This window comes from Azolla caroliniana, unplaced genomic scaffold (genome assembly GCF_043228905.1).
Source record: "Azolla caroliniana isolate FFs.n. ecotype wild unplaced genomic scaffold, voAzoCaro1.0.p SCAF_11, whole genome shotgun sequence".
NCBI lineage: Eukaryota > Viridiplantae > Streptophyta > Polypodiopsida > Salviniales > Salviniaceae > Azolla > Azolla caroliniana.
The window spans coordinates 18,101,169-18,127,176 of NW_028230446.1; the positions used below are offsets into that span (position 1 = coordinate 18,101,169).

The window sequence follows — 26,008 nt, forward strand, 5'->3', positions numbered from 1 at the left end:
ATTCGCCATCCCCATTTGATTCAGTAAATAATTGCATTTCAATTGAAATTGATTATATATTTTACAAACACTTGTGCCTTGATAGCAACGCTTGTGTGACATAATCGTGCACAAGATTGGCAGGCATTGTTAACCCCTTATCAATGCTTTATCTTTGTGATGAAATGTGACTTTGTAACAAAAAATTTCTTTTATATATCTCAATTATGCAGTGTGCGAATTATAAGTGCCTTTTGATATCCTTCATGGCGGATATGGGGTGATGTAAAAATATTACAAATGCATATGCATAACTCATTGTTGATTATGCATTCTCGATTTTGTTCATGGTCATGTCATATATAATCATCCTTTATTTAATATGATTATGTATTCTCATATGCTTAGTCGTGGAGCGCTAGAAGCCTATGCAATTCATCTTCATCAACTGCATATATATGGTCGTCGTCTCTCAACACATGAATGTCACTAATCTCTGCCAATCCCGCACTCAATATCTTCACTGGGAGGTGTTTGAATTCGACTCCTGTGTAATAACATTGCATAATGCATCAAACCAAAGCTTTTAATCTACCTGATTTTTAATCCAAAGAAGACTAAAACCAAAACTGTGTAGTGGAGAAAGAGAGAACCAGACATACTAGCAATTTGTAGCAAATCTTGCAATGAACTTGGTATATTAATGAGCTTCCCTAGTTGCACCACTGAATAGCTGCCCTTTGGATGTGACGGATGAATTACTACCCTAATAGGTCCACATCTAGCTCTGCCTATACTCCTTTCAACGTTTCTTGAATAATTGCACAAAACCCCTCTTCCCTCACGTTTTTCAACTTCCAATGTTTTACAATGATTGTGTTTGGAATAAGAACGAGTACAATGCGTTGAATGATTGATACCACACGTCGGTGTATTCAACGCACCATGCATTGTCTCAGCTGAAAGAGTATCATTGTCCAGCCCATTCTCTAATGCTTTATTCATTTGCTCTTTTTCAGCAATTTGCAAAGACGTTCCCTTATTCACCTTGTCATCATCCTTACGGCTTCCAATATATTGGGGCAAAAGATTGACGAGATTTTCTTGCTTTTGCTGTTTGGCTAAGTCCAATGGTTGGAGACGTCTGGTATCGTACAAACTTGGATTAGCTCCTTGATCCATCAAGAAGTTTGTCATATGAATGTTGCCCGTCGAAGTAGACACATGAAGGGGGGTACAGCCATCTGAAATTTGTGCATTGACATTAACTCCATATTTTAACATATCTTGTAAGACCTCAAGGCTTTCATTCTCAGCCGTGTTGGAAAGAAATTTCTCTTCCAGTTCATGCGTCAATCGAGCTCCATGGTTCCATAAGGCTTCAGCAATCGCTAAATTCCGGCACTGTATTGCTTCCCAAAGAGGAACTATACCATCATCATCTGTAAAATAGATAAGAGTGTTATTTTCTGCTAAGAGAAAAAGAGACACTGATGGCATATGCCAATCCATGTTTTTATTCAGGTAATTTATTTTTGTGGGATGTGTTTCAATCTAGATGTCTGCGTTTTTATTTTTGACATGATCCCTAAATTGTTGGCCTAGTATCTTCCTTGAATAGGTGTTACCTTTTTTCTTTTTCTTTTTGATGCAGACACTGAACCATTTGTACATTACCTTGAATATTCGGATCAGCTCCATAATCCAAGAGAGCTTGTATACACTCCTGAGAACCATTAGCTGCAGCAATATGCTGGTTTATCGAAACTAAATCTACTTAGAAATTAGAGTAATAAAACTGCAAAGTAAAGTCTAAAAATAACATAAAAATCAAGGTTACAATGAAATTCCAAAATCACTTCTATAATAACATAATTAAAAAAATGCTCCGTACAAGAGGAGTGCGCCCACAATAATCAGTGGTGTCAGGATCCCTCCCTCTTCTTAGAAACTCTTCCAAAAGCTTATAATTCCCTTTTGATGCAAGAAAACCCAAGCTCAAAGTCATCCCTATTCCAACATCTGTCATAATGGACTCAATTCCTGTTGTCAGCCCGAGCAATGAAACAACCTTCGAGTCCTTTAAGTGCTGCAATCATTTATAAAACACACAAACATTTATAGGATAAACATTGCTTCTTTTTGTTGTGAAAACTCAGAACTACCCTGATGTTCTCTTATCTCCCTGGAATGCCCCAAAGTTTTGTTTTTTCCAAAAGAGTGAACAAGGAACAAGTTTTGTTAATTGAGAAAAAGTAAATGAATTCACCATAATTGCTCTAATAGCACACATAATTGAGGAAACCGGATAAGTTGACCATATATATACATATAATTGCTCAATTCGCCATATAACTACTGGAGTGGGTTTTAACAAGATCATTTGGGGAAATAAAGAAAATTTAGGGGCACTTTGGAGAAATAAGAAAAAGTGGAGAGTAATTGGGAGTTCACAATGTTAAATATATTGCAGAAGGACACCTGATAGAGATTATCTATGACAGTCTGTCCATCCATAATGTTGCCTTGCATGATGCTCATGAAAGCTGTCCGATTGATTCGTAGTAATTGAGAAAGCTTCTTGCTTCGGACTGTAAATGGTTGTGGTTGGCAGCAGAGTGCTCCCATCTCTCCAATGACCTCTCCCGGTCTTGCATTTACAACATGCTGCAAAGATGCTTCTAAAATTAAGAGAACTTTTAACATGAGTAAATAGTTCGATTAAGAAAAAAACTAGGAATAGTAATAATAATCACGATTGATTAATGGTGTGCTTTACCTGCTCTACCCCATCTTTGCAGATCAAAAGCTCCTAGACATGCAAACCAAATACAATTATGGGTCAATTAAGCCTATTAGTAGGTGGTGTCTTTTGACATTATCTGAGGATCAATTAAGAAGAACCAATATTTTCTCCACGGGTGAAATGAGTGGTTACATATTATATTCTCCATTAATGTGTAGATCACTCTAAGATAATGAAAATTGCAAGATCCAAAGACTTTTAGGACTTTTATTATAATACAAGTGAACTTAGACCAAGACTAAAATGAATCTAATGTATGAGGACAGCTATGATATAAGTGAATTAAGATCAAGATAATATACCACAGCCCCTGATACCAAGACATAGAACTCAGTAGGAGCCTCGTTATGAAGAATTATGTCCTCTTTGGGTGGGAAATATTCGGCTTCCATTTCGGCCACCTGATGAAAGCATCTCCTATGAGACTCTCTTTTTGTGCATCAATTTAACTCTTTACTATTAAAAAGCTTGGGAACACGTTCTCAAGAGTATAGATAGATGGCATACCAGTTGAAGCAAGAAGTCATAAGAAGTGCCTTGGAACAAGTAAACCTTCTCTATAACAGGTAGAAAGAGGTGTTGAGCAACGTTGGATCGTATGCGCTTCGGCAACTTAGCCATTGTTTTCTCTTGCTGGAGGGACTCGGTCCTATACTTCAACCTCAGATGATCCATCATCTGATTCCGTAACCTCACGGGCAAATGGTTGCGTATTGAAAAGCTCGAAACAGCTTGAATAGAATCCCTCTGGAAAACAAAGAAACAAGATGCATTCCATTCAAACCAAAGAAAAACATGCGCCAGAAACAATGACATCCAAGACGATTTGAAATGACTCGAATAGAATCTTTGTGTCCAAAACAGCATAAGCAGCAAAAGAGATGATATTGTCAGTCCTTACAAAGTTTTGAGTTCGTGCTGTGTACCGAACGACTAGATTTGTCATGTTACCGATCAAGTAAGAAGTAAGACCAAGATTGAAGAGCATATACATAGCACATAAGACCATCTCCTGGGGGTTCTCAGCATGGAGATCACCATAACCCACTGTTGATAGGGTGGTCATGGACCAGTATATGGAGTAGATGTATCTTACCCAGATACTCTCACTCATAAAATCTGGAAGTGCAGCTGATATCCATGTATTGTTTTGACTATGGCGCCTCTCTGCAATTATGTAAAGGAAACATGCTGCACAGTGTACACACAATAAAGTAACCTACAACACAAAAACAGAGTATATATGACACAAGGTATAAACCCTAACTAAACATGAAAGTTACACCTGAAAGGTATATAAACTACCCAAAGCTTGAAAACTTCACACGTATAATTTTAAGCCCGAAACTGAAACTTACAGCCAAAAGCTTCATACAACGTATCCAAAAATAGCTGAATCGCACATCCTTTTCGAGTCTGCCAAAACGATGATTTACTAGAGATTTCATTATATATAGCACACTCAGTCCCCTGTATATGAGGACTATCCATTGTGTTGAATTTTAACACAAGCTAGCGATAGTAGAATAAATAGAAAAAAAAAAAGAATTTAAGGATCGATCGATACATAACACACCTTGCGAACAAGCTACTCACACGTCGAAGCCGCCAGAGACGTAGCATGTTAAGAAGGTTATATACAAGACCCCGCCCGATCTTTCCAGTCACAACAAGTGCAAGGACTTGGAATGGAATTGAGGATGCAACATCAAGCACAAGCCACGTTGTCATATACCTGGATTTAAGAAAATAAATGTCTGCAATCTGAGATAATGCATAAAGATCTGAGTGCAAACACTATAATATATCATGTGTGTATGTATGTCTGCATGTGTTATGCTATGTTTGTATGTGTTATATTGTGTATGTATGTTATCTAAAATGGTCAATTTGTCTAATAATCAATTTACCTTAGAGCTATTTGTGATTTGCAATCCACTAGTAGGTATGTTTTTTTATCCAAGTAAGCAACGAAGAAAGTTAGAACTACATCTGTTGCAAAAAATGCATCCACCATGTAATCCACAATGAAGAACCGTTCGGGAAGGTCTCGAGCAAACCCCAGCTCAAATGGGGATACCCATGCAGAATAAATAACAAGAACAACGAGCAGATTCTGCCACCATCTGCGTGGAGGCAAAAAATTGAAGAGATAGCATGAATTAGGTTTCTGATCAGCTGCAAAGATCAGCATTATAGAAGTATGGACCCTCAAGACATTGCATGTAATTATTAGCTCAAGCTAGCATTAAAATCCAATCTCTTGATGCATATGATGCATGAAGAAACTACTACTAATTCCAAGCCTTTTTCTATTAATATGAATATTGTTATATGGAAAAGCTGAATCATCCAAGAAGGAATAAGTGATTATGTTTGATCAGAATTCATGATATTATGCAGTTTTTATATGGTGCCTTGACTTGGAAAGAAGTTGTGATGAGAGGCTACATATTTCATGATTAATTACCTATAAACTGGGTCATATGCAGAAATGGTACACTTGGGGAGACGAGGGTTGCTCAGCCTCACAGATCCCAACGATGGCAAGAGGCTACTGGAGAAGCTGTGGAAACTCAGTGCATCTACAGAGTGCTGATCTTCATTGATATGGACCCTTCGGTCCGTCCAGCAGCAAAAATTTGGGATAATACAGTGGGATCCCATCAACACATTAACACTGCAAAGGGTTTCCATACAAATAAATACATGCATATATACAGTAAATATCAAACATCACTATTATATATAGTGTAATTCTACTATATAAAGCAAACAGGTAAAATGATATATATATAATATATATATCTGTTCACTGTAATGATCAGTAGTTGTAGTGCCTAGTGTGTGAACTGATACTTTATATATATATATATTAATAGCATTAGATATTTCCGGAACTTTTCATTTTCAAGGACTCAATGAGTGTGTAAATCTCTTACTGGCTTTATAAAGACATGCAAATCTTTAAAATCATTGCTATGGCTTATAATATGCACATATACATAAATGAAGCAAAGCAACCATCTCACAAAACATATTTAAACACAAAATTGTTTATAAAACAGAACACTCTTAATTAAGTAATCATTCGTGCTCACAAACATACATACATACATACATACATACATACATACATGTGTGTGTGCGTATTTATATACATATATACAAATCACAAGCACATAGAGGAGTTCCCTGACACATACACAGAGACAGAGAGAGAGAATACAGAGTGCTGATGAGCTAACAGAAATCTCTACTGTGAAGAAGTTGATGATCTATCTATCTATATATATATGTATACAGTATATATATAACAGATTCATATATAATATATAGATATGTAATTATATGGTAGTGTGTGCTTTTCTTTTCCTTTTTCTCTTTTAGTGTGTGTATAGAGATTCGATGTAACGCATTTCGATGTTGGTCTCTCCTCTCTCCTCTCTCCTCTCTCTCTGCTTTTTCTTTCTTTCTTTCTGTCTGTCTTCTTCTTTGCCTGCCTCCTCCCAAAATACAGAAAACAAAAAACAAAAAAACAGACTCCTTAATACCAGCAAAAACAAAAAACAACAACAACAAAATTCCTAGGACTGTGGATTTATTCACTCAAAATGTCACACTAATTAATAGAAGCCAACTGAGCACTCCACTAATCCGCACCCAAACATTTCCGAGATAAACTTGTACTCATCAGCAAAAGCCCGACCCCGAAAGGTAAGCGAGACAGGGGCCCGGTCTGCATTATTAACATGCAACATTTCATCGATCTCCACATGCGAGCGAGCGAGCGAGCACGACCTTATGAACCCCCCCGGCACACACTGACATAGCTTGCGAAAGATGCCACTTGGCTAGCTAGATAGCTAGTAATTCATAAGTAAAACCCCTAACTTGATACATATTACTCTTGTCTCCTTTAATCTCGTTTCACAATCGGCTTTTAGAAATTCTGTTCTATCTATGCTACAGGTTGGGCTTTCACAGAAACACACTATTGGGATACACCCCATGCCATTTTACAGTACAATGAACTAGTACCATGTACACATGGAAAACATTTTGGGAAAAAAACAACATGGTTTCCTTTTTTCTATTGGTCAGAAGCTTCCTAATTTGCCCATTTACTTCATTTTGCTTGGTCCAAGCTCTTTTGCTATGCCGCCCATAAATCTTCCATTAAAGACATTGTATTTTAAATTCCGATTTCCCATTTATTTGCAGTACAGAATAACGTTTCCTGTTGTTCTTAATTGTGTGTGTATATATATAAGGAATACAAGGAAACACCAATGCATCAATCCACAGTGTCATACTGATCAGTAGAATATTGTTACAAGATTCTCAAATTTCCTTTCACGTACACATTTTACAGGCATTAATGGACCATTGAATGAATGATTCGTGTGTTCAAGAATGATTCCATAATTCGTGAATGAAAAAAGAAACCTCAAAGAACGATTGGAATCATTTGTTTTAACTCATATAAAATTTGATATGGTGCATTATATAAAATAGGTAAGAAGCACTATAAAAAAATAAAACAGGTATAAAATAAACAATTGAGTGGGTGTTACGAAAACACACACACACACACACACACACACACACACACACACACGATTAGTATCAAATGTATGAGGAAAGATCACATTGATTTTGAGATAATTATGATTAGTGATGAGATTATTTATCCGTTGATTAATGTATGTGTATGTATATATTTAGAGGATTGATGAATTAATTGAGCAATCAGTGGATGATGAGGTGATCAAATATTGGAGTCATTAGCAATTTAACGAAATGGTTAGCTACTAAACGAGGTGACCAAGGATGGAGAGGGAGTGATAAGTGATAGATTTAGAGTGATAACCTGAATTCATCATGAGATCAAGTAGCCAAATAGCGATTCGATGAAGCAATTAGCAGGTGAACCAAGGACTAGATGGAATTGAGGCTTTTAAAGGTGATGGGGATTAGTGATTGATCACGAAAATAGGTGATTGATTAGAATTTAGGATTAAGTTAATAATGTGTTTTGGGGGCATTGCAGATTAATTTTGGCCCTGGTCCAATAAAAGTAACAAGAAAGAGTGAGATGGAATCCATTTTCGTTTGAGCAACTTAGATTTTCCAAATCTTGCGCATAATTATTGGATTGGAATGGACACAGAGTTATAAAATAAAAGAAATTTAGAGTTTCGCCGAAAAAAAAAATACAATAAAATGAAAAAAACACAGCGGACAGAAGTTTGTGTTGGTTTACATGCGTTTTTAAAAACATTTTATGTGTTCGAGTTTCACAGATTTTTCGTTCTAAGAATTCTGCAATTATCTCAACTACTCGCCTATAAAACCTTAACAAAATGGTGATGATTGATATATATGGTATACTAATGTTGATTTAAGAAATCATTCGATATGTTGAATCAATAAAATCGACAATGAGTCTTGAACAGAACCTTATACCTATGGTATTCTAAGTTTTCATGGTTATTTATTGTCTACATAGCAGGAAATTTGGCAGGAAAAAGTCTTTTAGATGTTGCATTATGGTGGCAATTTATTTTATGCTCGTTTATTAAATAGATTAAAGGAGTCTCAAATTCAGTAGAGATATTTGTCTTTTGTTGGCAAAAAAAGAATTTTTAATTCAGGCTTTTGCTCTATCTCCTTTTGTTAGCCATTCGATGTAAAATGCGCCAATCAACAGTTATTAAAGTATATCATCGAATGGCATCTTCATGTAAGAAAAATAAAGAAGGAAGGTGTCCTCTCAGAGTTTGAGCTCCATATGCCAATCTGTTATAATGAAAGACGTTTTGCATACTGAAAATAAATACTATACAAAATTTAGAGTCCAAACAGCAATTGGTGTACATATATGCTACTTAGGATCCATGGTAAATGAGGACCCTCAAAGGTGTCCTAAACTTGCAAAGGAAGTAGAAGCTAGATCCCGACCCAACCTAATGTTGTTCTGTAACTAAATCAAATTACCAACCATATAAATCTTTTGATAACTTTCAATAATCACGCAATGTGATATTCGGAAAAACATCATTTGAAAGAACATAATCATTCTCACGGAAGGAAGTAATCGTTCTTACCCTTTTATAAAAGACAAATGGAATAAATAATTATGTTTTAATCACACCTAATACATCACTCTTAAACTCCCTGTTTTTTTTGTCAAAACCACAACGATTATCATGGTTGTTCCATGTGTTCATATCTTTCTTTTAAAAGGCAATTTGAAAACAAAAATTTGACCGCCAACAAACCTGAGCACAGATCTAAAAAAAGTAGACATTTTTGCACTATTTAATGAAACGTCTCTTCACGATCAAGAAATTGTGTTTCTGGGAAAGACTTACCAACCAATCGTGTATTACCAGGAATCACAGAAAAATGAGCCATTCTGTCTACAAAGACTTCCGTTAGGGAGAGGGATATGATCACTTTTTTCTTCATCAGGATCCCATTTATTGTTTATTATACATACTTCTTCGCTATGATTTCCTTAGCTCCAAAATGTTCTTATATATATATATATATATATATATATATTTACAATAGTTTGTTCTTCTACTTTTAACTTTCACATTAAAATGATCATCCCATTTTTCAATATTCAGGTAAAGAAACTTATGACATTATTGCCATTGCCATAACGTTTAGCACTTGCAGTGTAGGGTTATTGGATGGCATAAAGAACACCCCAGTTCATTCGAATGGAAATATTAATAGTGGTAAGGTGGACAGTTAATATTGTAAAGAAGTATGAAGAAGTTTTTTGGCATAGATAATGAGTTGTGAAATAGGAAATGATAATCATGAAGAGAAATGGCATGCATGACTTTCCACTATGGTATACATATCTCCAAATGTGTTGAAGTCATAAAGTGAGCACTTGGTACATGTCTCGTGCACGTCCGTCCCTTTGTTAAGATTGCTCTTCTTGAGGAAAGTGAAATGCGCACTAAAAAGAGGGAAGCAAAATAATTCTATGAACATTATTAGGGGCATTGCATCAAAGAAAACATGCCTAGTGCAACATGTTCGTCTAAGCAAGAATACAATGACACCCAAGAAAAACAATTGATCGATACAGGTTTGATTTATTGTAGTGGCTCCGAATGATCTAATTTAGAAACTTGAGCGTCAGTTTTTCATTATGCAATTTTGATGCATAAGAATATTCACATGTTCTCAGGTTGAAACGATTCCAATTTATTTTGTGGTGGTTTAGACACCAAGCTTCAAACAGCATAAGGTATAGATGGAAAAGGAATACCATAAGGTCCACATCATTTGCTAAAATTTATATGATATAGTCCAAACCCTGAAACAGAACTAAAAGTTTCAACCTATCTAAACCCTATATTGAGCTTCCAAACTATTCTTTGTTGAGCACACCAGCATAGTCATTAAATCTGCTGTGACCCTGCAGATTTTTGCTCTATAATATCACTCTTTTCTATCTCCAAAAGAGGGGTCTGTTTGAATAAGGCGACTCTGTCATGCTGCCAAGCATCAACTCTTCGAAAATATCTTAGCCCTCTCAGCTATCCACCCATTTATAACGTTTTTAAACGAAAATTTGTATAGGGCCACTTTAAGGGATGACTTTACGATTGGACAGACCACATATGTACATATAGCATGAAGCATTCAACTGATTCTTATCTTCCTTACAAAATTTTCAAGTTCTATAAGTAGTACCGTATTTACTTTTTGAAGGGCAAGTTTTTTGACAAACCGTCATTTGACGGGCAAATTTTTTGGAATACCGTTCTCATGACAGGCAATGTTAGCCGTCAAAAGGCAACACTGAGTAGTACAAATCACTCAACCAATGTTCAACTTTGCTTAAATTGTTAATTTTCTATATACAAATCACCCAATCAATGCTTGCTTTTCCTTAAATTTGTTAAATTTCTATAATCCACATGAATCATTCCGCTGACACTAAACTTTCCTTGTCTCTCACTCTATTGAAGCATCAGCATAGATGTTATATGCACATATGTAAGTTGCAGCTTCTTTTTCGCCTAACCAGACAGCCTGTTCAAAGGCTTTTCTTCCAAGATCCACATCACCCCATTTCCTACAGGCACCCAACACAGTCCGCCACAACATAACATTAGGATGACATGGTGCTATATTCACTATTCCAACTGCTCTTTCTAATTGACCAGCACGGCCAAATAGATCGACCATGCACATGTGGTGCTCAGGTATTGGAGCGATCCCATAGTCCTTACTCATGGCTATAAAATATGCCTGACCACTATCCACAAAACCTGCATGACTGCAAGCATTAAAAACACTTACAAATGTGACTTGATCTGGCTTCCGTCCTTCCACTCTCATCTCTTCAAAAGTGCCAAGAACACTTTCAATCTCACCGACTTGTGCATATCCTGATATTAGCGAATTCCAGAGAACTATATCTCTATAGGGAAGGTTATTAAACACGTCTTGTGCTCTTCTCAGCATACCACATTTGGCATACATATCAACTAAAGCAGTCCCGAGGATAAGATCCCTTTTCAATAAACCCTTCCTCAAAATTTCTAAATGCAATTCTTTCCCCTTCTCAGCTGCTCCAACACTACCACAAGCTTTCAAGCTACTAGCAAGTGTCATTGCATTTGGAGAAAATCCACTATTTTGCATCTCCTTGAAACAATTGAGTGCCTCTTCACCACACTCATGTTGTGCATATCCTGAAATGAGTGCCGTCCATGTGATGACATCTCGAACCGGGAGGTTAATAAATACTTCCTTAGCATTCTCTAGGAGTCCACATTTTATATACATATCAACAAGTGTACTACCTAGAACAACATCTCCTTCTAATAGACCTCTTCTTGCAACCTCAGAATGAATTTCTCTTCCTAGATTTGCGGCCTTAATACAACCACAGGCTTTTAAGCTGCATGCAAATGTGATTGCATCAGGTGCGACACCTTCTCGCTTCATTTTGTTAAAACAATTGAGTGCCTCTTCACCATGCTCATGTTGTACATATCCAGCAATCAATGCATTCCATGAGACTACATCGCGAACATGAAGCTTTTCAAACAGTTCCCGGGCCCTTGATACTGAACCACATTTGGCATACATGTCTACAACTGAGTTCCACACGAAACGGTTTGTTTTTAACCATCCCAGTTTAGAAATGTGGGCATGAATTTCAGAGCCTTTCGTCATATCTTTCAACTTAGCACAAGCCTTTAACAAGGCAACAAAAGTAAATGCACTAGGGTCATAACATTTCTTGACCATTGCCTGATATATACTGAATGCATGTTGTGGCTCCCCATATTTTATGAACTTATTCAGAAGAGCATCCCATGAGGATGGAATCCTAAATTCTAATTCTTCAAAGGCTTGCTGAGCAATCTGGATTTGTCCAACATGCATAAGCATGGATATGAGGTGATATTCTAGTGATTTATGCATATTAAGACCATATTTCTGGATATGTGTATGCATGTGTCCAACATGACGTAAAGGTTTCCCTTTTGTGCACAGACTAGCTATACATACAAGGTGTTCCACTGAAGGAAGGGGCCGCATTCCTCCTCCTGAAACATATATCCACCCTTTCCTCTCTTAAAGAAAGCAAAACCCAAGCCAAAATACAAAGAACTGAACTAATGTTCTTTTGGTCAGTATGCTGCATCTTACCATTGTAATGAAGCAAGGCACATGAACAATTTTCTCCTACGCATTATCTTAATCATATTAAGATTAAGACCTAAGGAGAACTAGCATATGTACCATGTCATTGGGCACGTGACATTGTGAGAGACACTCTTGACTAGCAAATATGTCATCCTTAAGTTCATTCAATGAGAATCTCTATCTTTTTTCTTTTCATTTCTTTTCTTGTTTTCAAAATTCCAAAATATTTTGATCGTGTAACATATACAGAATTTATCTTTCTCTTTCTCATTCCAGCAGAAAAACTTCCCAGATCCACTACATCTTCTTCTTCTTCTTCTTTCAGAAAAATATCCTCCATTGGTATTAAAGAAGTCAATATACAAAACAGTCCACTATTACAATGAATATTGCAACATATTTAAGTAGAAAACTCAACAGTCATGTAGCTTCAGCAATCCAGCCACATTTAACATCCACATCAATCAAGGAATTACCACCAATGACCTTTATCAATAGAGTCTATGCCACATATATTACTAAGCATTCCGTCTCTCATTTTGATTAGCCAGCTTCTCCACAGCACGCCTCAGCCGTGCTTCCAATGTTCACCAAAATACCACCTTTAGAAATCCCTGCAATCTGGTCGAAATGTCATTCAATGAAGAGGATCGCAAACTGTGTACCATGCGCCAAGCACGAAATGTAATAAATAAAACTGATATTTTTCTTTTCCAGAAGGAAGCTCCTTTGACTGTTGCAGAAAGAAGTTACTGCCACTGGCTAGTTCTATCCCCATTGTAAAGAATTTACTTTCAATCAACATATATAGCCACAATACATGCGCACGGGGACTTCTGGTACACATACCTATTGAAGCAGGTCGTGAGGGAGCGGGATGATGATGGCGGCGGAGCTTCCATGGCTGCTGCTTCAGCAAGCAACAATGAAGGAAAAGAACAGGGAGAGGAAAACCTTTTTAAAAAATTAAGACAAAAACTACAAATGTAACCTTGTTGTGGGTTTTGGCCAAAATTAGAGAGCTTACCCCCTTTTGGCCAATTTTGGTTCTGAATTAGGGAGATAAAATAAACAGAACCCCTTCTCTCGGACTTTGCTTTTTCTTTATTCCCCCGAATGCCCCCGCAAAACCCTTGTCTCGCCGCGTTATGCCCCTCGCATTCCCCAGACTTACATTGCCCTAAACCCTGGGCGCTTGACTTGAAGCTGGACTTTGCACCTAAAATCACTCCCGACTAATTGCCGAAGTTGGAACTCTTTTCTGAATCAGGCCAGGTTGTTGATAATCAATTGTGTTCCTTGCCCACTTGTGTTTTCTGATCAATTAACTTTGTCCAACGTGTGATTAAGTTGCAGTTTAAGTAAGATTACACTGTCTCGATTATTAGTGAGTGTAGGAGTGTTTCAAATAAGCTTATTTAAGTTAGTACCACTCGAAGTGTCAACAAGCTTAGGAATGCTTTGACACTCGTACCTATCTATGTCCTTGACATTCTAAGAGTGAATTTTAGCTTAGCCTTGCCAAATACTCCTAGTGGAGAGAGGGGACTCCATCATTGAAGGGGTGAGTTTGGGGAGGAACTTCTAAAGCAATGCACAATTTGCATATGACTAACATGTACATTTGGATGAATGGCACATTTAATTCTACTATAGAAATGTAATCTAGACTCATTAGTCTTCTAATCAATCTTAAAAGGTATGCTTTGCAAGAGATTCATTGTAATCTAACAAAGGGTTGTCCCTAGATTGATGATTCATGCATGTAAAGTTCATGTTTTATAAATGCAATAACAACATCCATTTGCAACAAATATTTGAAATGTGGAGAAATAGGCTCTTAATTATGGGATCCAAATTCATTCCTTTGCCCGAAAACTTAAGCTTGAAACCTGATGTTTGAAGTTTAGTGTTCAACTATCACCCTCGATCAAATCACAACCATGGTCTTGGATCATAGTAAGAAGTCACACAAACTATTACTACCTACCAAGGAACTGTCATTTCGAAGTGGTTTCCTCTTCCATCATGTAAGAAGATCTTGGGTAGTTTAATTAGGGATGTCGAATGTCAACATTAAGGCAAACTAGACACAAGAGCTCATACAATTAACCTGACAAATGTTCATTTTGGCGCTTGACATGTTCATTAATACCGAGGTTCCATGGATATATAGTGGGCCCAATGCCAAGTAATGTTCACAAGGGAGATGTGAAACCCTAACTTTGATCGGCCTTCTATATATAATGACATATTAAGGATTACTTGGGTTTTTTTGGCAATACCTTTCATATGGCTATTTGCTTAGGTCTTGAGGATGAGGACATATGGCAAATGTCCAAACAGAAGTGTAGAAAAAGTCCAATCGGAATCACTTTTTCAAGCCCCTCTCTCCATTTCTCATGATTATAATGGACATACATTATAAGGTATATTAGGCAACCCCACCATCTCCAAATAGACAATTGACACAACCATTTCAACGGGGCATTCCCAAAATGCTTGCTCAATACTACAATGACATCATGGTCACCAAGCATACTATTGATCCACGCATCTCAATCAGGTATTCCCCAACAAAGTTGGTTGACTCAGGAAGTCCCCAAGACAATCGGCTGAAACCATCACAAGGAGGTGTTTCCTTCTAGGCTTCGTTTTATGGGAGCCGTGGAGGAGACAACTCTCATCTCTTTCTCTCATACATACACATAAAATTTGAGGGAACCCGAGTTCAATCCTCGTCAAGGGCGAGCCCCCCCCCCCCCCACCCCCCCCCCCCCCCCCCGTCTCATAGATCATAACTGGTCTCGTGTGGACGGGGTAGAAAGAGATATCTCTATCTATGAAGTATTGTTGCTCTATGAGTTCCTAGTGTATAATGTAGGTTTGAGCCCAACCGTTGAATGTTCACACACCTATGAAACGTCCAACCGTCACATCACATCTCCCTACCCTCTGTTTCTCTCTGTGTCTCTGTCTCTCTCTCTCTGTGCCTCTCCTCTCTTGCTCTCTCTCTCTCTCTCTCTCTCTCTCTACACACAGAGAGAAGGGATTTCTAGGGTCTTTGGGAATGCTGGAGGGGGACCCCAGTATCAGAATTAACCCTAATTCGGGGCAGCACCCTAGTAGCCTCAGCCTTATAACTAATACAGACAGCAGTAGTACTAGCCGTAGACCCATCCATGGAGACCTTGACATTGGTGCAGAACACACTTCCCCTGTTTCTGCTTCTTCCCTTAATGCTCTTCCTTCCTCTTCATCATTAGGTACGGTGGTCGACAACAAGGCGGAGCTAGGGAAGACATTCCAACAAGCCGTGAGCGCACACCAATGGGGCGTGGCCGACAGCCTCATACCACTGGCCGATCGGCAACGGCTGAACGATGGGCTCTGCATTGTCCTGGACTCTGTGTGGTTCCTAACCACTGATCATGACATCTCCTCTGCCACCCAGTTGATGGAAAAGCTTGTCCGGTTCGGTGCCGATGACTTCTCGAGGGCTGCATTGCGCACCTCATTCCTCGCCTCTTGTGTCTCGGCATGCCGGAGCCGGTCCATGAGCCTCGCTGATACCGTCACAATCATGGGGCAGAGGTAAAAAGAAAAACAGGTTTAAATTGTTCATTCATTCATACATACATGTATGTATGTATGTATGTATATTTGGATTATGTGGATGTATTTTTTTGGGGAGAGGGGTCAGTGATTCAAAAGGGCCTATATCTATCCATCAGGAAATGAATGTATACTGGTTTATTCAGTTTCTAGTCATTTCTTTTACTAAACTGGTTCAAAAGGGCCTACATCCATCCATCCATCCATCCATCCATCAGGAAATAAATGTATTATACTGGTTTATTCAGTTTCTAGTCATTTCTTCTACTAAACTGGTGACATCAACCTTGTATGTTCAATGGCAAGAAGTTAGAACAATAACCCTTAAATGTAGTTCAATGTGTCTCCATGATATCCCTTTTCAAACTCTTGATTTCTGATAATGGCCTTCCCACTTTCGTGGACCATCAATATTTTTGTTTTTTAAGATTCATGAAATAATAATATTTCATGATGTATATATGAAAATTCGCACATGTCTTGTCTCCTTGGACGATATTCCTTTCTGAAATTCTCTCTAAATTGGGTAGTGAGGATAATCATCGACGAGCATCAATTGATCTCCAATCATATACATAAAGAGAGCTCATGGGGAGAGTTACATTCTTATGATTTTTACTCCCTCGTACGATGATCAACCCCGTAGTGCAGGCTGAGAGAGAGATTGAAGGAATGTAATGGGGATGAACTCATGAAAGCTGAAGCATCTATTAAAGTGCAAAAGTTCACGGAGTGGGCTCTGAAATGTATCGGCTCACACTCTCGAAGGTGGGGTAAAAACAAAGACTTGGGGCAAATAACTCAAAGCTCAATAGCAGAATCAAGGATGCAACTTATTGCATTCAAAAGGTTCTTGAACCTCGCAGGAGGGAATCTTTCGGGCAAGGATTATGCAGAGGCTTTCGATGCGGCATGTTTTCCTTTAACTCTTTTCTCGGGTGCGATTGATCCGGGGTGGGCGATGGGCATCTCAGCAAGCTCAGTGCAAGGCTTGTTAAGCCTTTTGGTTGAAGGGGGAGCTGATAATGTGGACCAGTGTTTCCTAGAGGCAGCTCGTTTCGGTAGCACGGAGCTCGTGCGGATTCTGATGCAGGTATATAAGTTGTGACCAACAAACTTTTGCATGGACATGGAACTTTTATATCCATTTATCCCACTATATTGGTCTTCTTCCTGGAGATGAAAAACCCTGTTGGTGATTGGAGAGATCACTACTGCCCCATATGATGTGATTCTCTCTTATATTTATCGTGCAGATAGCGAGACAAAGAGACATAGATTTGGATGTGGATTTGGCCTTAAGCTTTGCATCATATTATTGCAAGACTAGTACCATGGAATGTATAGTGGTTTATGGTAATACCGACTCCTTCCTAGGGCCCCTTATGCGAGCTGCCGAGAGAGGGTGTATGCAAGTGGTACGTTGGTTTGTCGAGCGCGGCTCTAAAGACATGGAGCTTTGCCTTGCCCTCACTGCCGCAGCTTCTAGTAGCAAGATAGATGTCTTAGCTTACTTATTAAAACATGTGCCTAGACATGTCCTCCATGCTCTTAGCATGGAGATCATGAAGGCCGCGAGTGACAGAAGTGGGGGCTCGTTCCATGGTATAGATTATCTTCTTTCTTGGAATTTCCTTGATAATGCCGAAGCAACCTACCGACTTGCTGAAAAGATCACGAGAAGCGAAGACGAAGGGTTTGGGTGTGAATTGAAAGACTTTTTGAAAGAGCATTGGTCACGAGAGGCTTTTGAACGGGGTCGGGGTCATGCACGTGACCACTATGTTAACATGATGAGGGTGATTAAGAGGGGATGCTCCCACCTATGCCTACAAGATTTGCCTCCGGCTTTGCAACTCAATGTGTGCTATCTTCCCCTTTACAAAGAGTGTGCATCATCGATCGGTTTGCTTTTGCCACAAAGCAAGAGAGGGCAACTTGTAGAAGCTGCCCTTCAGTTGCAAAATAGTGTCAATGAAGAGAGTTTGTTAAGGTATGACAAGGCGAGCCTTCTTCGGATATTGGAATTGCAATTACCAGACTTCCTCTTCTTGGCTGGACGTAAGGTATAGTTCCTTTGTTGGTTTTAAACTTCGTATGTATTCTTTGTCATTCTGTATTATCTCATCATATATTTTAAAAGAATAAGAAAAATGGAAGGATCGACTTTTGGACGTTGTGTTTTCCACAAGAAAATAGGTAGCATAGCATCTATATGGCATTCCCATCCTCGTGAACAAACCAAAAGATGGCAAAGATTTTTGTGGATATAAGACAAAGTAGTTGCCTTTATATGTTGTAAGATTGTACCAATACTTGTACAATATGTACCATGCCCAAATTTCTATTGCATACTCCTTCATAGGCTCCCTATTTAGCCTACATTTGTGGTTCTTACTTACCCATTTTGTTTTACATAATATGAAGAATGTAATGAATTATATATAATTTTGCATTTATCTGCATTGCTTTTTAGCTTGTAAAATTACATGATTACTTTAGAATCGAAAGTTGAATGGGAGATTTTAATTTAAAAAGGACAAGTATAAAGTTGAATGAAAAGAATCGATTCAATCATTTTTCTAGAATCATTCATATTTATTCATGAAGATAATGATGTGCCATTGTTGATTATCTTGTCAAATTGCAAGTTATTAACATTTTTACTCATGAACTCAAATGTTTATAGCTCAAGCCCGAGCATTGACCAATGTTATTAGTATCTATCTAATCTAATTAAATTATGAGAAGTGTAGGACGGAATCGTACAATCAATGCCATGACCTAAAAATACAACAATTTGTGTTATCTTGTAGTTTTCTAATGAAAACTAATGAATAAACCTTCACTGATGTTCAACAATTTATTTTGATTTTGGGATGGGTGTGTTTTTTGTTGGAAATGTTTTTTTTTCCTAATACCAGTTTAGTTTTTGGAGGTAGAATTATAGACACCACAACTTTTCATAAGTTGTCGAAATTTCATATGAAACCATTGGCATCTTTGAAAATGTACATAAGTTGTAACAACATGCATGGGAGTTGCATTTGCACAAAAACAGAATGTCATGCATATCATATTGATATGTGAAAAACTACCTTCTTCCTTGTCCATAAACAATTGTATTTGTCATTTTTCAAACATTTGAGTTGTCATGTGTCATGTGTCATTGTGTAAGTACTTAGCTTTATGGAATAAAACCAAGTCCCTTGATTTCTTGTATACTCACAATCGCAAAAACGACACGAATATTGCATCCTACCCTAAAGCAGAGAGGTCCATTCTAAAACATCTACCATCTTACAACAGTCATAATAGTGTATCATTATTGGAAAACTCTTTATCAAGCACAAACCTTGGGCACTGATATGCTAGAGCAATATCAAATTGGTAATATGGGAGCAACTTTGATATGATGATTTGACGATATTTGTGTGTTCATATGCCGATGATATGACGACTCCTCACAACCCATAAGGAGAGTGAATTGTTCCTTAACATATGATCACCATGCTTTTGGTTAGGGTTAGTTTTTCAAACTGTGCAACGCCCCTTACTTGTACTACCTTAATTTCCTTTGAAGGTAACCTACCCAAAGTACACAACCTTGCATCAATTGTGAATGAAATTATGGTAATCATGAGGCAAAATTAATGATATAGATTGGATTGCGTTGTGAACCTCTTGCTTGAAGCGACCACCATTAACAAAAGTTTCACTGCAACGATTTGATTGCCATCATGAATGAATTTGTGATAACCATGAGGCAAAGTGAACAATATAGATTGGATTGCATTGTGAACCTCTTGCTCAAAGCAACTACCATCAACAAAAGCCTTATATGGAGCATCCCTCACCGAAACTCCATAGTTTGGGCCAATCTCTAGGCAAATCATTGGAACGCATATGTCTATGTACTGATGGAGCTTGAGCCCATAACCCGAAGGTGATGAGGCGAACAAAATGAACGGGGCTGATTTGCAAGTGTGAAATGAGAAGATCCAAAGGGAACAATGACAAGTGTGTTGAGGGAGTGTCCTAGGGGGACGAGTGTTCAATGTGAACAGAGAGATGGTTGGAGGAAGTGAAGGAGGGAACAGAGCAAGGCAGGGTAGGCGATGGAGTGGTTCAATTCCGGGCACCCAACAAATTCATTACATACATACATACATAGTGCACATACATACATACATACATACATACATACATAGCATACATAACATACATACATACAGACTGTACATACATATACATACATACATCATTACATACATGCATAGATACATACATACATAGTGTACATACATCATTACATACATCATTACATACATGCATGCATACATACATTACTTACATACATACATACATACATTACATACACTGTAGAGAATGTAGAGGCTCCCTCCCTCCTCTCCCCCTGCTCTTTGCTTCTTCTGCTGCTTCCATGTCCGCAACAACAACAACAACAACGATGCAGCTGCGCTCCGGCTCCATGGCCAGGAGGCCTGCATCTGTCACCACCCCTTCCTCTCCATTGAATCGCCTCCAAAGCTCAAAGACCCTCACCTCCTCTTCCAACGCCGCCATCCCTGGCGACCTCCTCGACGCCTCCCCTGATACCTCCTTCGACGAATTCTCCCGTGACAAGGTATTCTCTAAATTCCTCGAAGAAGAATTCGATGTGACTAGATTTGTTAGCGATGCACTGCGCAGTGGATCCGCTTCTTCTTGCTCCGAGAAGCTCGAAGAAGGAATACGACTCATGGATCGACAACTTAGAAACGAGATCAACCTCCGGCACGATGATCTCCTCCATCTCCTCACAAGTCTTAAAGAAACAGAGGGCTCTGTTTCTCTCATGAAAGGGGGGGCACAGAGCCTCCTGTCTTGTGTTAGAAGAATAAGGTCAGAGATCGCCGAACCTTATCACGACATCAAGACTAAAACCCGACAACTTGCATCTCTTCATGAGACTATAGAGCTACTTAGATCTGTTATCCGAGCTCTTCGGCAAATCAAGAAGCTCAAAGAAGCTATGGAAACCGATGCCTCCCGCTCCGATCTTGCTAAATGTGCACAGTTATTCAATGAAGTCGAAACCTTGAGAAAAGAGGCAGATTTGAATGGTGTAGAAGTGATAGATTCAGAGATACCATGGTTCCTTGAGAGTGGAAACAAGATCCGAACTGAAGCAATGAAAGTATTGGAAAAAGGTATGGAAGCTCTTAACCAAGCGGAGGTTGGAAGTGGATTACAGGTATATTATAATATGGGAGAGTTAAAGCCAACTGTTGAAGGGATGGTCGGGAAGTATAAATCTATGGCTGTCAAGAGTATAAGTACTGCATTTGACTTGAAGGCAATATCTGCTAGTGCATCAGGGTCTCTAGGGCCAGGAGGTGTTCAAAGGAGTGGGACACCTCAGCTTGGTGGTAGTTCAAAAGCACGAGAGAATCTTTGGCAAAGATTAAACCCGTGCTTGGATCAGTTGCATGCAGTTATGCTTGCAGTTTGGCATCTCCAACGGGTTTTATCTAAGAAAAGAGACCCTATCTCGCACACTGTCTTTCTTGAAGAAGTTATGCAGGCAAGGCCCTTTTTTCTTGAAATAATGTTGGGAATGCACTTTCTTTATGGTGACTTGTTTCTATTAAACCCTTGTTGAGCATCTTTTGGCATTTTCATCAAACCATAGTGTGCTTCATACAATGTCCCCCTTCACATGACCAAAATATTTTCAATTAATGTCTTGTTTGATAATGCTTGGTTTTAATTCGACTATGATGTGTGTCTCAATGTACATTGTTTTGGATGCACATGACCCCCTAGTGTGTTCTATTAACATTGTTTGGCTGAACGTGACCTTATCAAGCCCTTGTTGGGATGTTTTGCGTTATTCCTAAACTATAGTATAATTCTAGACATACATTGTTTGGATTAACACAACTGTAACGTTTTGGATGAATCTCTTGTTCAAACATGTTTGTGGCTTTGTTGTGTAGGCATACATTCTATAGCTTATGTTTTCAATTAAGCTCTCCTTTGGAGTTGAAGCTATGCCAACATATATGTTAGAATTTTAGGAAAGAAGCATGGTAATGTACTTAATAATGGTGGTTCTCTTTTAGAATCTGACGCTTTATATGATCAAAATTGGGGAATTCCGTTTGATAAGATTGTGCCTAGCCTTATCTTATTAAAAAGGAAAATAATTTGCATTTAAAAGATGCAGTTTCACCATTTCACATTTTATCCGGAAAAACGATATTACATGAAACTATGCCAGCGTTATATTTTTCTTACCAACTATACATATATATGTGTGAATGAGTGTGTGTGTGGCCCAGCCACATGCACTTAATTTGGAACAGCCAGACTATTTTGATGTTGTTAAGGTATGTATGGATCGATTGATATTGATTTGGTTTACTCCTGATTGTGGTCACCTACATTTTAAACTAAAATCTATGATTGGTTGTAAAGTATCTAGCATCTGGAAAATAGACTGTAAGTGAATGTAGCATATAGTAAATAGACTTAACATAATGTTTGGTAAAGTGGCTGATGTAGCATAGTATTTTGTCAAGTGGCTGATGTAGCATATGGTAAATACACGTAGCAGTATGATGCCATGTGGTTGAGTCACTGACAGAAGTGTGTGTATCGATCGTAAACCTTTTGCGTCGTTTGATTCAATTCTCATGAATAGTTGGTAAAGGTCACAGCATTCTGTAATAACATATTACTTTTGACGATTTTATCTTGGTTACACCATTGAGCATGACTTGTTTGATAATTTTGCTTAGCTCTTTGTGTCTTAGCCCACTGATCTAATTTTCAGCTTATGTTCATTATTATGTAGGTTAATATCTCTACCCTTCAGTGTTACATATTCAAGTTTAGACTAATCTTGGATGCTTAAATATCTGATGTGCAGACAGGTGATACTCTGCTCACTGATCGAGTGTGGGAAGCACTGGTCAAGACCTTTACCAGTCAAATGAAATCCTGTTTTACAGCATCAAGCTTTGTCAAAGAAACTTTTGTACTAGGGTATCCCAAGCTGCTTTCTATGATAAACAATTTACTAGAGAGACTTGTTCGTGATACTGATGTGAAGGGTGTTCTACCTGCAATTAAGGATCAAGATAAAGAGCATCTACTAGCTGCTTTAGAACCATTCCAGACTGCTTATCTAGCACAATGTTTGAATCGATTGTTGGACCTTGTTAATGCAATGTTTCCATATGGAATGCGTGCAACCATTCCTTCACAAGATCAGATTTCGAAACTGATATCACGCATTCAAGAAGAAGTTGAAGCTGTTAAATTAGATGGGCGACTGCTTCTATCAGTGCTACATGAAGTGGGAAAAGTTCTTCAGTTGCTTAGTGAAAAATTCGAGTATCAGGTATATATTTCTGTACTAATAATTATATTATATATTTCAGATCTGTGATCCAAGAAACATTTTGTGGTTTTGTTTCAAAAATACTAGTTTCATAAAATGAAAAACAATATAAAGCATTATAACTGGTTTATGGTATATATATAATAGCTCCACATCTTTCTACATATATTAGAGAAGTTGAGCATCATTAAAAATCAAGATATTTATGGTAATTTAGGGAGGTTTCTGAAAATTGCGGGAACTGAAATAGAGAAACAAATACCAGAGTGTGGAGTGTGCTAATTTGTGAAATCTATATTTTTCATATTGGTCATAAATTTTAGAGGATCAGAGTTAAGACAAAGTTGGGAAATATAATAATTGGAAAACAAATGGAACTTTTTCAAAACTTGTTTTTTTCGATACAATTTTTTCCCGGTATGGAAGGTGTTTAGTTTGCCTTACTAGTGCGTCTTCTGTTGCAGATTGCAACAGGGCCCGATTCTCGCCAAGTGACCAACCCTGCAACTCCTTTGCAGATCAAGAATTTTGCTCTATGTCTTCAGCTTCAAGAAGTTCATTCACGCATAAATGCACTAATTTCTGGTATCCCTCATGCCCCTGAGGTTTTATCAGCATCTTTAGGTGCAATATACGGGGTAGCATTGGATTCTGTAACCTCTTTATTTCAAGCAATGGGGGAACACATTGAGCATATCATTTTGCAGATCCATGATCAGAACTTCAGCCCTGAGGTTGCTGATGCAAGTATTGTTGAAGGATGTTCAAAATACATGGAAGAGTTGCATAAGACTACTATTCATTACCGTGTAGAATTTCTCTCAAAATTGCTTCCGAATTCGTCTAAAGGTGATTCCATCAGTGCACACCTTGCTAGAACGATGGCATCTCGTGTGCTTGTGTTTTTTGTACGTCATGCAGCTCTTGTAAGACCATTGTCAGAGTCAGGGAAACTAAAGATGACAAAAGATATAGCCGAACTAGAGCTAACAGTAGGAGAAATTGTCTTTCCAATAGAGCAATTGGGCGCACCTTTCCGAGCTCTACGAGCATTCAAACACTTGATATTCTTGGAGACTTCTGTGCTCGGGAGTAGTCCAATCCTTAGAGAGTTGCTCCCAAGTGTTATTCTCCATCATTTGTATTCGAGAGCCCCATCTGAATTGGAGTCACCGATGAAATCGAAAAAACTCACACCCATTCAGTACTCCTTATGGCTAGATTCTCAACCTGAGGAACAAGTTTGGAAAGGTATAAAGTCAACACTTGATGATTATGCATCCAAAGTTAAAGCACGAGGAGATAAAGAGTTCAGCCCAATCTACCCTTTGATGTTAAAACTCGGAGCATCTGTAATAAAGCAGGAGTCCAAGCAAACATGATCATAATTTCATGCTTGGAGACAATTTTTTACGTTATGGCCTAATGTAATGTTTATTTATTCACGAGAGAGAGAAAGGAGCCTAAATGGAATTTCACATCATTTCGTTTTGCCGTGTAATTTTTGTATCTTTGAGTGTTTTCCTTTGGTATGCGACTTACGGTTAATAGAAGTGGCATTTGACCAATTTTGACCACTTATGTCCACAAGTAAATAAATAAATTAGTTTTGTCTCAAGATTAAAAGGAAAGGGTAACTAAAGAACACAGACAGTTGGGCTTTCTATCATGCAAATACTTAGCTGAATGGTCTAACCCATCTTATCTAGAGTAATCTAGAAGTAGAAACCAAACACACGGCAAGAAACTAGTGAGGCTTATCAATTATCTTCAAATTTCACAAGGATAAGGTTGACTTCAATTACAATCGGAAAACACCAAGGTATTTTACCAAGGCACTACATAAGACTTTCACCAACATTCATTCACATCAACAATCATCAAAGAAGTTAACAACGTGGGTTGGGTTTTGATGAGATGATTTAGAATTTTCGTTTCAAATTGTTGTGTTATGTTTATCACGGACTTCAAAATCAATAGATTCAAATTGATGACTCTCTACTACAAAAATAACTTTGGACACCTCTCAAGTTTCGGACCCTACATGTCTCCCTTTCATTCACCTCGTTATTGTAAAGAAAAACCTTGGACATTGGGCAAAGTAGAAAGGCTTTTGATCATCAACAATTTCAAGCAACAACATCCTTCTTGTATATTCAAATGTGCATTTGATTTTTGCACAAGAATTAAAACATTTCGATCGAAACTAAAGCCCTCTTTAATACCGCAAGAAAAATGTCCAGCCTCAATCAATCTGACTCATATTACTACTATAGGGATTGTGGTATGATTTTGCTAGTATCAGCGTTTGATGCTCGAGAATTTAGAGCACCAATTTGGTGTCCCTTGGACTAAATATGTTAATGGTCGGATGCCGAAGAAAGGTTTTCGAACACACTCAAGACAGATTGAAGGATCCCTCCAATGGGCGGTTGCCACATCAGCAAACACGAGGACCAATCTGAAATCGCCACATCAGCAGACTTCTCTTCTCTTTGATG

At 38.1% G+C, this 26,008-nt stretch overlaps 4 protein-coding genes across 4 annotated transcripts; 2 read left to right on the forward strand and 2 right to left on the reverse strand.

Moving 5' to 3' along the window:
* Window positions 1–70: 70 nt before the first annotated feature.
* LOC147858227 (potassium channel KAT3-like) lies at window positions 71–5,452 on the reverse strand. The gene is made up of 13 exons (XM_087327879.1): window positions 5,256–5,452; window positions 4,696–4,911; window positions 4,362–4,520; window positions 4,144–4,201; window positions 3,687–4,004; window positions 3,293–3,532; window positions 3,088–3,186; window positions 2,759–2,791; window positions 2,461–2,646; window positions 1,874–2,068; window positions 1,657–1,732; window positions 642–1,421; window positions 71–526 (listed from the first exon to the last, which is right to left on the reverse strand). Exons 1-13 carry the CDS (start codon window positions 5,450–5,452, stop codon window positions 384–386), a joined length of 2,700 nt encoding a protein of 899 aa, XP_087184005.1. The 3' UTR covers window positions 71–383.
* A 5,269-nt stretch (window positions 5,453–10,721) lies between these two features.
* Window positions 10,722–12,706, reverse strand: LOC147858228 (pentatricopeptide repeat-containing protein At1g06140, mitochondrial-like). The gene has a single exon (XM_087327886.1). The coding sequence runs from the start codon at window positions 12,371–12,373 to the stop codon at window positions 10,775–10,777; it is 1,599 nt and encodes a 532-aa protein (XP_087184012.1). The 5' UTR covers window positions 12,374–12,706; the 3' UTR covers window positions 10,722–10,774.
* A 2,799-nt stretch (window positions 12,707–15,505) lies between these two features.
* LOC147858229 (ankyrin repeat protein SKIP35-like) lies at window positions 15,506–18,458 on the forward strand. The gene is made up of 3 exons (XM_087327304.1): window positions 15,506–16,075; window positions 16,748–17,189; window positions 17,353–18,458. Exons 1-3 carry the CDS (start codon window positions 15,552–15,554, stop codon window positions 18,166–18,168), a joined length of 1,782 nt encoding a protein of 593 aa, XP_087183430.1. The 5' UTR covers window positions 15,506–15,551; the 3' UTR covers window positions 18,169–18,458.
* A 2,063-nt stretch (window positions 18,459–20,521) lies between these two features.
* On the forward strand, window positions 20,522–24,994 carry LOC147858230 (Golgi transport complex protein-like protein). The gene is made up of 3 exons (XM_087327096.1): window positions 20,522–21,683; window positions 23,034–23,507; window positions 23,972–24,994. The coding sequence occupies exons 1-3, from the start codon at window positions 20,541–20,543 to the stop codon at window positions 24,887–24,889; spliced, it is 2,535 nt and encodes an 844-aa protein (XP_087183222.1). The 5' UTR covers window positions 20,522–20,540; the 3' UTR covers window positions 24,890–24,994.
* The last annotated feature ends 1,014 nt before the right edge of the window (window positions 24,995–26,008 follow it).